The sequence below is a fragment of the Scaptodrosophila lebanonensis genome, unplaced genomic scaffold (genome assembly GCF_003285725.1).
Source record: "Scaptodrosophila lebanonensis strain 11010-0011.00,11010-0021.00 unplaced genomic scaffold, SlebRS2 tig00000053-arrow-pilon, whole genome shotgun sequence".
NCBI lineage: Eukaryota > Metazoa > Arthropoda > Insecta > Diptera > Drosophilidae > Scaptodrosophila > Scaptodrosophila lebanonensis.
The window spans coordinates 4,080,784-4,093,484 of record NW_022060548.1 but is presented as its reverse complement, the minus strand read 5'-3'; the positions used below and the strand labels follow the sequence as shown (position 1 = coordinate 4,093,484).

Genomic DNA, 12,701 nt, shown 5'->3' with positions numbered 1-12,701 from the left:
ATAAAACTTTATATTTGGCTTACGTTTTGATTGCCTTACCAACTATGCACTGTGCTCGAACTGCAAGTATTTTGCAGTTGTGGTGGATCGTGAAAATATTCTTAAGCTGCTACTTATTTGAATGCTATGTACTATAACTGACAAATCGTAGATAGAAGAAATCTTACAATGAGAGTATTCGCTAGCTAATACAAAATATTAAATAGGGACAATAATATCGTAAATATTTCCAGAGGAATCATAAATACTTGTAGTTATTTTTGTACACCCTTACATATTCTTCTGTTTTTCTTCATACATACTTAAATCAAAATCACAGCCATTTTTATTTTTATGTACTGCTAATTTTTAGTGCCATTTTGGCTGTTTCTGAGCACTGGTGTTGGTCACCAATGATAGTACTAAATATATTTCAAACCTAACCACAACATTTTATCCAAATTGCTTGAAGCTTCTTCATTCAAATGATTTCTTTATTCGTTTCTCAATACCTTTCAGTAATAATAAGAACGCTTTGCAGATATGTTATAAGTATGAAGAAGAACACTTTTATGGTGTTTTTGCAGCTTTTCTTGATTAAATATTAAGGCCCTAAGAGCTGCTAGAGAAATATTAGACTTGAAATGGGCTATAAAGTATTAAAAACTTCTAAAGAGACTATTTTCCGTAGCCTGATTCGAATACAGATTCTAAGAATCTATTATTTTTGAAAACCTTAATATCTGAACTTGTTAGGTGCTATTATATTGAAGCTATTTAAATAAACTATTTACGGCATGTGGGAAAAAGAATGTCTACACTAACTGATGAAGAATACTCTCAATGTATTAAATCGAACATTTTCTTTGGAAACTCAAATCTGTATTACTTTGTCCATTTATTCATAATTCACTCAATAATTTATTTCATTAACATACTTATGTGTATTCTATTGACAAACCTGTGTATCACAAAGGGAATGTTTTCTAAAAGTATGAAGAAAGTTAGTCTCTTGAATTGTTTGCAGTTCCTTAACCACATTTGAACTAATCCAGACATGTAAATGTATTTTTATTGCTATATCATGTACGATCGATGTAATGTTGTTTAATGATGAACGTAACGAACAATGTAGTATGTAACTAATTCCATTGATATTTGTTATTCGATTCAGTCATGCAACGAAACTAAAGCCAAGAACTCCTACACTTATATTGAAATGAAAACAAAGGTTTCACATAACCTGCGACCACATGCTCACACTACACTTTGCTATAAAATCGTTTGCGTAAAATTGCATTGACATACACAGACTCATACACACACTCACATATTGTTGGTCAAGGACATACCATAAATTCTTAATGATTTACGTCAATTCAAGTTTAATCACATCACTCAACGATCAATACAATTTTACGCGTTTAGTTTTTACGAGTAGCATCAACGGAAACCAACCAAAAGGAAAATGTATTTGTTTTAGGTAATTTACCATGTTTAGAACTAATACAAATGAAATTTAGTTCAACACTTACGTCAGCTTTTGGCTAAAAAGTTATCTTGTATGTTTTTTATCGTTTTGATAAGAACAACAACTTGTCGTAAGGAATTTAGCATAATTTCGTTCTATATAAAATAGAATTTTAGACTTTTATAAAGAGTAAAAATTGCATCAAACTATAATTGTAAAAGCGTCAACTCAAAATAGTTGCTTAAGTTGAAAACAAAATTAAGTTTTTTAAAAAGTGTAGTACAAAAAAAAAAACAAATAAGACGAAGAAACAAATTTTTTCAAGAAACTTATCGAAAATGTGTTATAAGCTCAACTTCAGTGCACAGATTTCCTAACACTGTGCACTAAAGTTTTATTATTTTGATTTTATTTTACAACTAGTGAGTATGTTTATATTTTGGTTTTTGGCTTTTTTTTTCATAATATGAAAAGCAAAATTTACGACGACGTGTACATAAAAAACTTGATTTTTGATTTGGCAAATATATTAGCTTTCTTAGCGAGTGGCAGTGATGAGTAGTAGTAGAAAAACTTTAGGCTACAATAATTTACCAACACTATTCAACGCTTTAGTTCAAGTTCAAGATACTTATATGGAATTTAGTTTGGTTTGCTAATTGAGCTCAATGCTGCCGCCACTGCACAAATTTATATCGGTTTGAAATAAACAAATGAAAATTGATTTTATAAAATTGCGCGCTCAACATTTACTTTGAGAAAAGGTTAGTAAACAAAATGTACGCAATTCTTCTTGTTTAACTTTAAAAGTTTAGTAATAAGTACTTGGTACATATATAAAACAAATTATTTAGAAAAGAAATGAAATTTCATTTTAGTACTTTTTGGTTTTGTTTGTTTGATATTTTTTTTTAGTAAATTTTAGTAAAAAATACTATGCGCTAAGAGGAAATGTATTGTTTTGTTTTTTTATTTTAATGCTTAGCGACGACAATTTGTTGTCGCACCTTCTTTCTGATTTGTTGTACGTTTTTTATGCACCGTTGGCAACCCTGCACCCATCGTTTGATGTGTGTGACTGTGCGCGGTCTGCTGCGATCGGATCGCACCCAATGATATTGACTTTCTTGGGTAATCGCCGGCCGCCGCCCGCGCCGTTGTCGTTTGCCCCGCCGCCGCCACATTTGAGTCGCTGCCCTTAAGGCGTCGGACATTGGGCCAAACGAATTGCAGGCGATACTCTGTGCTCAATTTTGTGATGGTCTTTTTGAATAGGCCATTTGACTCACCCGCCTGCAAGAGAGAAGAGCAAAATCACGAGAGGAACGAGAAACAAACAAGAGAGAGAGAGAGAGAGAAAGAGAAAAAGAGAGAGTATGCATTTGCGCGTTGAGTGTAAAGATAAGTATACAAATATATATATTTCAATCAATGTTAGCATGAGCGGTATCAATACATGAAATTAGTAGATACAACAATTACACATAATAATTAATATAAATGGGAGTTGGAGATCAGAGAATAAAGTTAACAGAGAAAGATACGGAGACGGAGAGAGAGAGAGCGCGCATGTTAGTACGAGAAAATGGAAGAAACGGAAAGAAAGAGAAGAAATACACACAATACAAGTACTTTTTGTAAATTTTGATATGTATAACTAATTGATTCTATTGTTTTCAAATCAGAAAACTAATCATGCAATACTTAATAATATTATTATATTATATTGTACAATTCTTTGTACTGAATTATTTAAATATTGCTTAGAATTTAGCTTAAAATAGTTGTTCATACTACATACTTTAATATACATACTTATAAAGCCATTGAGATATGAATTAAAATGTATGATAAACTCGTATTAGACATGCGGAGATATTATCTAACTTTCAAATGTATAACTTTTCGATTACATTATATCTTAGGGTAAATATTAAAGATGAAAAAGTAAAGTCAAAGATATCACAATTCTAGTATAAACACAGTTTGCTTATAAATTATATGAATAGTCGAGAATGAATCTATTTATTAAAATCTTTTGTTCCACTAATTGTTTACTCTAATCAACAACGACAAAAAGGGTTTTCGTTCATAATAGAAAAAAATTTCGAATATTTCTGTTAATCTCAGAGAGTTTATTAAATATACGGAGTATAGGAATGGAAGATAAGAAGACTTTTATGTTTGTCTACACAATTTTTAAAGATATTTGTTTGCACCTTCTCAGTTCATCACAAATGAAAAAGAAAACGAACTGTAAGAGTATGTTAAATTATCGAATATTCGTGAAATATTGGAAGGTGAAATTTGCCAAATTATTTTTCCAATCAAGACTTAAACTTGTTAAACTAAAAAAACTGGCATTTAACTTCCAGTAAAGTAACAATTAGGCATAGTTGGAACTAATAATAGTAAGCTATAAGTTCTGTTTTGCAAACATCTCTGTAAAAATGCAACCTTTTAAGACTGTTTTACAATTCATCCTTTTTTAAGTAAACCCGCAAATGAAATCAAGACCTTTTCTTTTTCCATATACGACAAATATTTTCTGTCCACAACTTTTAACTTACAATTTTCCTCATATTTACCAAACACTTTACTTTTCTTATAGTTTTTCAATAAATCCTATTTAATGTCGAAAATAAATTTCCTAATTTCTAAGGTCATCACTAATGAGTTAAGGAAAATCATCTTCGCTATCAATGAGGAAAACTATTGATGTTAAGTTCAATATCGATGCGATTTAAATGCATGCGGAAATTTCAAAATACAAATTTTTGTAGTTTTTTATATTCAGAATTGGATTACTTTAATGAATGAGCGCTTGAGCTTACATGCTTATCAATTACACTATAAATCACACACACACAATCACATCAAAAAACAATTACAAAAGAATGATGAAACGAAATGAAATAAAAGAAAATCAATCCGCAATCATAATGCCAACCATATGCGAATGCTGAAGAGTTTTGCAGATTAAAAATTTACATTCAGGTCGAGTGTTTGTCTGTCTGCTTTCCCTCACGGACTGCTGCCTGAGTGGCTGAGCGTTTTTCCGACTGGCGGTCTGGCTGCCAGCTCAATGATATTTCGACATGTGTACGAACATGCATAAATTGCACATACGCCGCGTGTTCACATAATCCAGATACATATACCGAGACGAGCTACAAATGTAACGACATTTGTGAAATATGACAAGTCACAGACAGGCGCACACACACAATGCCACAATGAAGCGCCATAGAAAATTGCCAATAAATGTGAACTGGAGTGGTGCGATGCAGGATGCGGTGGTGCTGTTGGGTGTGGCTCGGACAGCGCTTTTAGAAATTGTTGCGCGCTCTATCTTCGATCAGTGACAAGGCGCCATTGAGGCACAAAATCCTGCAAAAGGGAAGGATGCTGCTTTGATGCATTCAAAAGGGCGTTGGCGTTGGCGTTGATGCTTCAACTTGTACCCACATCTAAGCCAGAGACGCTTGTAGAAATACGTACTTTGGTTATTAAGGATTCAGTTTAAAAGGTACAGCATTTTCGTAGAATTTAAAGTGCTTTAAATAGATGCTGTCGCATAATTCATAAATGTTTAAATACATACACACACAAATGAGATGCTTAAAACTTAATTAACATTTTGCATAGCATAACTGCAGGCATACTTAATACATACATATCGTACATACATACATGAGTGTTAGTTCGTATAATTAACAGTTAGTTGTGTACACTATGTAGCATGTATTTGACAATTTTGTACCTGTTTACTTCTGGTTCCATCGACCTCCGTTGCAATGGGATAGGCGCGTCCATTGGGCACAACGGGTGGTCCTTCCGATTTGCTGCGACGCGAAGGCGTGCCTCGCTCCTCCGACTACAAGAGAAAACATTTTTTATTAAGGCATTACTTTGTTTGAAAATTCAATTCAATTAAAACCTTTACAAAATGCTTGTCGAAGTGAACACCATTATTTTAACTTTTTCCAATCCACACGTCAACACAAAAATATAAAAGCCATAAATACCTGTTGTTTTTTTTTTTTTACTTTCGTGCTGACTGGAATTAAAAACTATCGACCGCAAATCACAATGCAAATGTTTTAAGACCGCAAACATATTTTTTATTTCAGCTGGATTTACGCAACCGGATTTGTGCAGGCAACTTTTTCCGTGGCTTTCCGCGTAGAGGCAAGAGGCGCGGAAAACAGCATGGCGAAAAGCCACGACCAATGGCCAATTCTCAATTTCTTCTTTATCTAAATTTTTTGGAATTTTTTGTATTATTTAAATTTCATTGCTTTCCTTGGGAATTTTCCCAGTCTGCGACAATGCTTTTACAAAATAAAAAAATTGGGCGAAAACAAAATCAGTTCACTTTCTTGACGCGAAAGAAATTCCCGTTGAATAGAAACCAACCATTTAATCAATAATACTTTTAGGATTTAGTTTGTGCCGAATAATTCTTACAATACAAAAATTTAAACTGGCTTAATATATTGTTAGACATGCCAAAAATTTGCACACAAATCTGTGTTATTTGACAAGCATGCTTGGAAAAATGACTTTAAATAAGTTTGTTATATAAGAAAATTACATTTAGGTATAAGATTTGTGTTGCTTTTAGTCGTTATTTTCATATTATTTGCCTGTTAAGCTAGTTTAAAATAATCTTATTAAAAGAGTTTTATTCGCCAGATCATTTGGGATTCTAAAACAAATTTGATTGAAAAAAAGCTTTACAATTTTGTCCCATCATATTTAGAATAGAAATTGGCAGTTCAGCGAATTGAATTCCTCAATATAATTAGTATATATCATTAATCAATATGAAGTGTGCGCACTTAATTAGCAACTCATCAGTATTAAGCAGACACCGTATGCTGCATGCTACGCCTTGGCACCTGAGCGCAATGACAATGAGCAGAATGAACTCAATTAATTATGTATTGTGATAGTACACACACTTCCACTTCCCCACACACACACACACACACAGACGCACACACGCACACAATAACACTCACTTATGTGAGATGGAGGGAGATGTCCTTGCGCAACATGTGCCGCTGTATTCGCATTATTAATTAGTCACAGAGACCACATGCTTTTCACCTACAAGCACCCATTTCTTTGGTTATACGAGCATATTTCCTAGTGCGGTTTATTTGAAACCACTGACTGTGGTACAAAATTTATGGCCAACATCCAGCCGCTGTTACCGTCAATGGCGTCACATAAACGAATTAACCTCAATGCCCAGCTTGGCGTAAAGCCGCACAAAACATTTTAAAATAATACCTAAAAAATTCTTTGCACTGCAAATATGCATATGCATGATGCATAGAAATCTGCCTCTGAACATATTTGCAGCACTGCGTACAACTTTTATTTCTCTTTATTTTTTATTTTTCCTACGCAGTCTGGCACTTTATGTGTCAACAGGGCGTGCATTTTTATGCGCGTGGTGCTCACAAAAGCTCTGCTTCATCATTTTCAGTTGCACACATAAATTGTATAGACATATGTATATATAGTATACTATATACTCGCATATGCATATGTCATGCACACACACGCACTCAGCAGCTAAGCAAATACAAATGCGTTTGGCACGTGACTACGACGCATCTAATTTTAAAGAAACCTAATGCTACGCATTTGGTTTTCAGCTTAAGCCCAAAAATAGTTGCAACAAATTAACAAACAAACAACAATTGGAAAGTCGCAGCAAATTATTTAGACATATTTATCTTTTTATCTTCGACTCTATCATAACAGATCTAGAAAATTTTGTGTTCAATATAACTATGACTAGTAGTTTAATGTTAAAAAAAAACAAGAGAGCAGATATGTAGAAAAGTAAGCCTTTGAAGAATGGAATTTCTCACAATTATATTTGTTGTTTGTCTTTGAACAAATACCAATACATAGAAACAAGGCTCATATCATTTCATAGCTATTTTGGAAAGCAACAACTTTTGAAGAAAAGAAACAAATATTTTTACAAGTAATACTCGTACAATAAGTATTAGCCCTCATCTAAATCCTATGCACAATTCCCTGCAACATCAACTGATTTTAGTCATCCTCTTAAACACTATTATTTGTATCACATATTTTTTTAAATCTATATCCTTTATTTATATATCACATATGAAACCCTTCCAAAAAAAAGAAACCAATACATATTACAAATTTCATGCTATCTGTATCCTTAATATGTTTTCCATCATTCAGCCTAAGGCATATTCAATTCCTGGGCATACTATATAAACGTAAACATATGTCTCGATATGCGTGGCACTCAGCTCAATGACATCTGATGTTTTGAGTGCTTTGAGTGCTTTACCCTCGACAATCTTTTTGCACAATGTCCTCGAAGGACGACGCAATATGAATGCTTTGGCAACTTACCCTCGCCAGGCGATGGGCGCTCGCATCTCGGCGTGCATCTGTATATTCCGATCCTATAATAAACTCGTGCGATTTATATGCTAATTCTGGACATTTTTTCCGGCGCGGCAATGGTGGCTCATTCGTTGGACCTGTCGATAGATGGAACCGTATGTGCCAAAATATATATTGTGCTCAATAATTCAAATGTTAAGACTGAGGTATAGAATACGAACCAACAAATTGACTCGGATTTGGCTGTGGCGCTCGTCGCACAACCTCTGGCCTTGAATTGCCCGTAAATTCATGCCAACGATAAGTGCTCCGATACTCCGAATGGAGCTGCTGAAATGAAAAGCAAGCAAAGAGAAGGCAATTATAGTTAATTAATAAATCTTTTATATGTAGAATGTTGTATGTGTGAGCTCATAAATATAAAAGGAAACTTGAGCTAAAAACTAACTTAAATACATAATACAAGTATAAATGAATGGATACCGCAATAAATTTTTCTTAGCTTTCTACAAATATATTTGAAAAGTTTTTAAGTTATTTATTGTTCAACTCTTTTTCTATGAGTGTAAAAAATTTATTGATGCACCAATTCGTAAAACTGCCATAGAATGAAATAAAATGTTATTTACACTTATGATGTGAATCAGATTTTGAAAATTAGTCTTCAAATAATACCCATACCTAAATAATTTCAATTAAACTCAGCACAACAATTATTTTGAAGTTCATTTGTTAAATAAATTAATACATTAATATATATTCTAAATTTTATTACTATATTTCAAATTTTTATTTTGTTTTATTGAAAACAATTTCCAATGAAAACGACTGAAGAATGTCCTACCATTCCTACAGACTCCGCAAAAATTTACAGACTTCAAAGACTATGGAAAAGACTATATTCAGATTAGTTCAAAAGCAATATTATTAAGAAAGGTGTGCTCTTTCTCTGTTAAATTTATTTGTATTGAATGAATCCGAATTCAAAAATATTTTGATCCTTCGATTTGTATTTTTCGTCAGTGTGCTGTTTCTTATATTCATATTTGTTTTCATTCAATGGGTAACAATAACAGTCACGTTTTCATCAACTTTGAAATAATCGATCAGAGGACAACCAATTACAATTGGTTTGTTTTTAAATGAATAACCTAAATGGAAAAAGGCCAAATTATTTATCCTGTAATAATATATATATGTTGTAACACGTTATTTATTTAATTACATAGTTTTACTTTACAAAAAGGGTTCGGGCTAAATTTTCTGACTTTCAAATCCTTTTATTTGGATATGGCACGACATGACACGTTTTTCAATTAAAACCATTATCGCGATACCCTTGAAAGAAACAAGAAATAAAACAAAACTGAGAATGCAAACATATACTATGGAAGTGGAGCTTTGTGTTAGCCAAATAATTAATACTGTATAGGACATATTTGAGTTCTCCATTTATTTTATAAATGCTGTCAGAAGCATGCCTGGTTACAAGACAAAACCTTAATATGTAGACAGAGATTGGACAAATATAAAAGTCGACCCATACTTTGTAATTTAAATATTTGAACAAAATAATGATCCTTATAGTTAACTTAAAGAAAAGCATGTTTCATTAAAATTAATATAAATATAAAGCATTTAAATTTAAATTTTTTCGCACTTACTAACTAGTTCTCAATTGTTCAGAATGATTTGAGCAATGCAGACGCCTTTCAGCAGCCATCAAATATCCATAACAATTGAAATGTCATGACAATAACAATTTAAAATTGTCACAGAAAGCAAAACAATTATTAAAACGCACACACACATACATACTCACACATATTCGTATGTGCTTTTAATTGTCAGATGCAAACATTTTCATTTAAGCCACGCGCAACGCTGAGGGCCAACTCTTGGCCCTTGCCAGCTCAGCCACCCACTCAGTCAAACATTTGGCCAGCTAGTCGTTCAGTCAGTTAGTCAGTTAGTCAGTTAGTCAGTTGGTCCGTTCGTGTTGGGCGCCAAGCCAAAATGCCAAAATGTGGTTGTCGCATTTCAATGCAGCAATGGCAGTTATGTCCTCCGACCATTTGATAATTGCGCCACACAATGTTGCAGTCCCAGGGTTGCAAGTACCAACCAACTAGCAACACACGAACGAACAAAAAATCCATACTAATGGCCAATTGTTACTACTTACGAGTATGTACATGCATTTATTGCAACCACACTTATAAGTATGTGTGCCTTCTATTTTATGGCTATGACAAAGAGAAACGCGTTCAAGTAATTTCGTATCGATTTAAGCAGTCGCTACTCGAGTGCAAGGCAAACAGAAAGGACATTTTAAATATAATTCGTTCCACACTGCTATAAATTGGGTTAAGCTCGCTACAAAAGTTGCCGAGACAGCACGACGCGTCGACCAATTCGCCGTTCAACCCATGACAGTTGAAAGTAGTTGCAACGACCTGAAAAGGCAGTTAGACAGCCTGCCAGGACATTTAGACAGAGACAGACAGTGAGTGAGTTAATTATGGCGTCAGTTGTTTTTATCCTCAACCTCGCAACCTGACTCTTTAACTCGGGCACTAAGCCAGTCAATTGCTAACCCGATTCAGCACTCTCTCTCCCTCCCTCTCTCTGTCTATTTCCAATAGGAATGGACGTGAGTTCGTATCGTGAGCGTGCGTCTGAAGTCCAGTAATCTTAGGAGATACTATTGTCTATCTAAAGTATTTTAATTAAAATAAGAGTTAAGAATAAAGAGATGAGGACAAAATTAAATATAATATTATTAAAAATTTATAAAAACATTTTAGCTTTAAAATGCAGTTAATACGATTGAGACAATTTGTTCAAATTTTAAAATGCGCTTAAGAAAATATCTGCTTCCCTAATTATACCCATATTTATAAATTCATTTGAATAGAATATAGAACAGAAAATGTTCACATTTTTGACAAATTTTAAATATCTGTGCAATTCGTTTATAACAAACATTATTTATAAACTTTTTTACCTTAAACATGTCATATAGATGAACATGACTTAGAAGACTTGACTCTTTATCCTGTTTAGTCTTTTAATACACCAAATTAAAATGAAATTTAAAGAAATGATAATCAGTTATAAAATAATAAATCATGCCAATATTTCAAAGCACGATTCCACAAATCAAACAAATTAACGTATAGATGTAAATATAATCAACTGAATAAAATATTATCTTAGCAATGCAGTAATACAATTATTTATTGAATTCATTTTATGAACACATCCCTAGCCAAGATGGTATGTCTTTGCATTGCTCGAGCTTATTACGTGTGGAGTAGCACTTGGTTCTTCGTTTATGCAACTTATGTGCCCGAAATACATACACACATGCTCGCAAGTATATACTTGTATGTACATTATATGTGTTTTTTTTCTGCCTGGCCAATTGCCTTTTATTTTTATTTCATTTTTACTTTATTTGTTCCATTTCTGCTCACGCCGCAGCACAAATAATTGCCACTCGGCACGCAATGCCAGAGACAATGAATGCAACATCGTCGGTTGCCTTTCTTTGTCTGTTTGTCTGTTCGCTGTGCGCATTAATCATTCAGGGCCGTTGGTTTCATTTTCAGCTACCCGTATACTCACACACATGCAATTACATTAGCGCAGGTATTTCGTTTACTTTTCTTGGCTTTATTTTAATTTTTAAGCACTTTTTGTTTGCCGTTTCGTCTGATAAAGCGATGCCAACGACTTATCACATTTAAGTCCATTTACAGAGTTCAGTCTATCAATTTTGGCTGAGTTTTTATTTACATTATTTATGCAGCTTAAAAGAGCATAAAAAAAAACATATTAAAAAAGCTTTAATTACTACAATACGCAAAGACATGGCTGCACAGTCAAGTCTTCAGCTAGTATTAATATAAAAGAAGTCCTGGTTTACTTCAAACTTTTAAAAGCAATTCATTAATTTTAATAGCTTTTCCATTAACGTAATTATGAGGAAAGCTGATCCTCTATTTATATTTCCTTTCTTTTATGCGCATTGCAAACTTCCACACATATAACTTTCAGCCACTAAACAAAGCATTAACTCCGCAAGCAATTAACCTAATTGCTGTCGCCCTTCAGCCGTCTAGACAAGCACAATAAACGCCACGCGGTACAGCTAATCCAGATATACAGCAACAACATCGATCAGTTAACAACAATATAAAATTCAGTTCATAAGCCAATAAATTACGATTACTAGGAACATTTTTAGCATAATCATAACAAAAAGAAGGACGGGAAGTGAGAGATAAAAAGCATACCAATACTAAATAGAGTGACCAACGTTTTCAAATATGAAAATTTAAGTGGCTTAGAAAAATGTTAAAGGAAAGCAAAAATGTTGTAGAAAATTAAAAAAATATATATTATTTATTGAAATTGAAGCAACGAAAAATATCAAGAAGCTAGATTAAAAGTCATTTGACATATTCACACTTCTTTCGAGTATATACATATTTAATTTTTTTAAACGTTTTTATTCGAAACAAGAAATTCATGGGTAAATAAATGAATACTTATGTATGTTAATTCATATTATCAGCCTTCTGTTGGTCCTTTTCAGTCTTGAACTCATTTATTTCTTGTTTTTTTACATATATTTATTTATATTTAATAATAGAAGTAGTATTAAAAAAAAGTAGCTTAATGTAATTAAAAAACTTTTTTTTATTGAAATTTAAGTTAAATTTCCTTATTTTGAATTTTTCTTTGTTTAATTTGTAATAAAAAATAATTACAATAAATTGTATTTTATGATCCTAATAATTGAAATGTTAATGTTAAAATAATTACAATAAAT

General features: G+C 32.7%; 1 protein-coding gene across 1 annotated transcript in view; it reads right to left on the bottom strand.

Annotated features, from left to right (window-relative positions):
• The window catches only part of LOC115623510 (mucin-5AC), a 53,716-nt gene that overhangs the window by 10,947 nt on the left and 30,068 nt on the right, over positions 1-12,701 (bottom strand). The window contains exons 3-6 of the mRNA XM_030517889.1: positions 8,083-8,188; positions 7,868-7,998; positions 5,214-5,327; positions 2,740-2,743 (exon numbers count right to left, since the gene is read on the bottom strand). Coding sequence (XP_030373749.1) covers positions 2,740-2,743; positions 5,214-5,327; positions 7,868-7,998; positions 8,083-8,188 — 355 coding nt within the window. The remainder of the gene's footprint in view (positions 1-2,739; positions 2,744-5,213; positions 5,328-7,867; positions 7,999-8,082; positions 8,189-12,701) is intronic.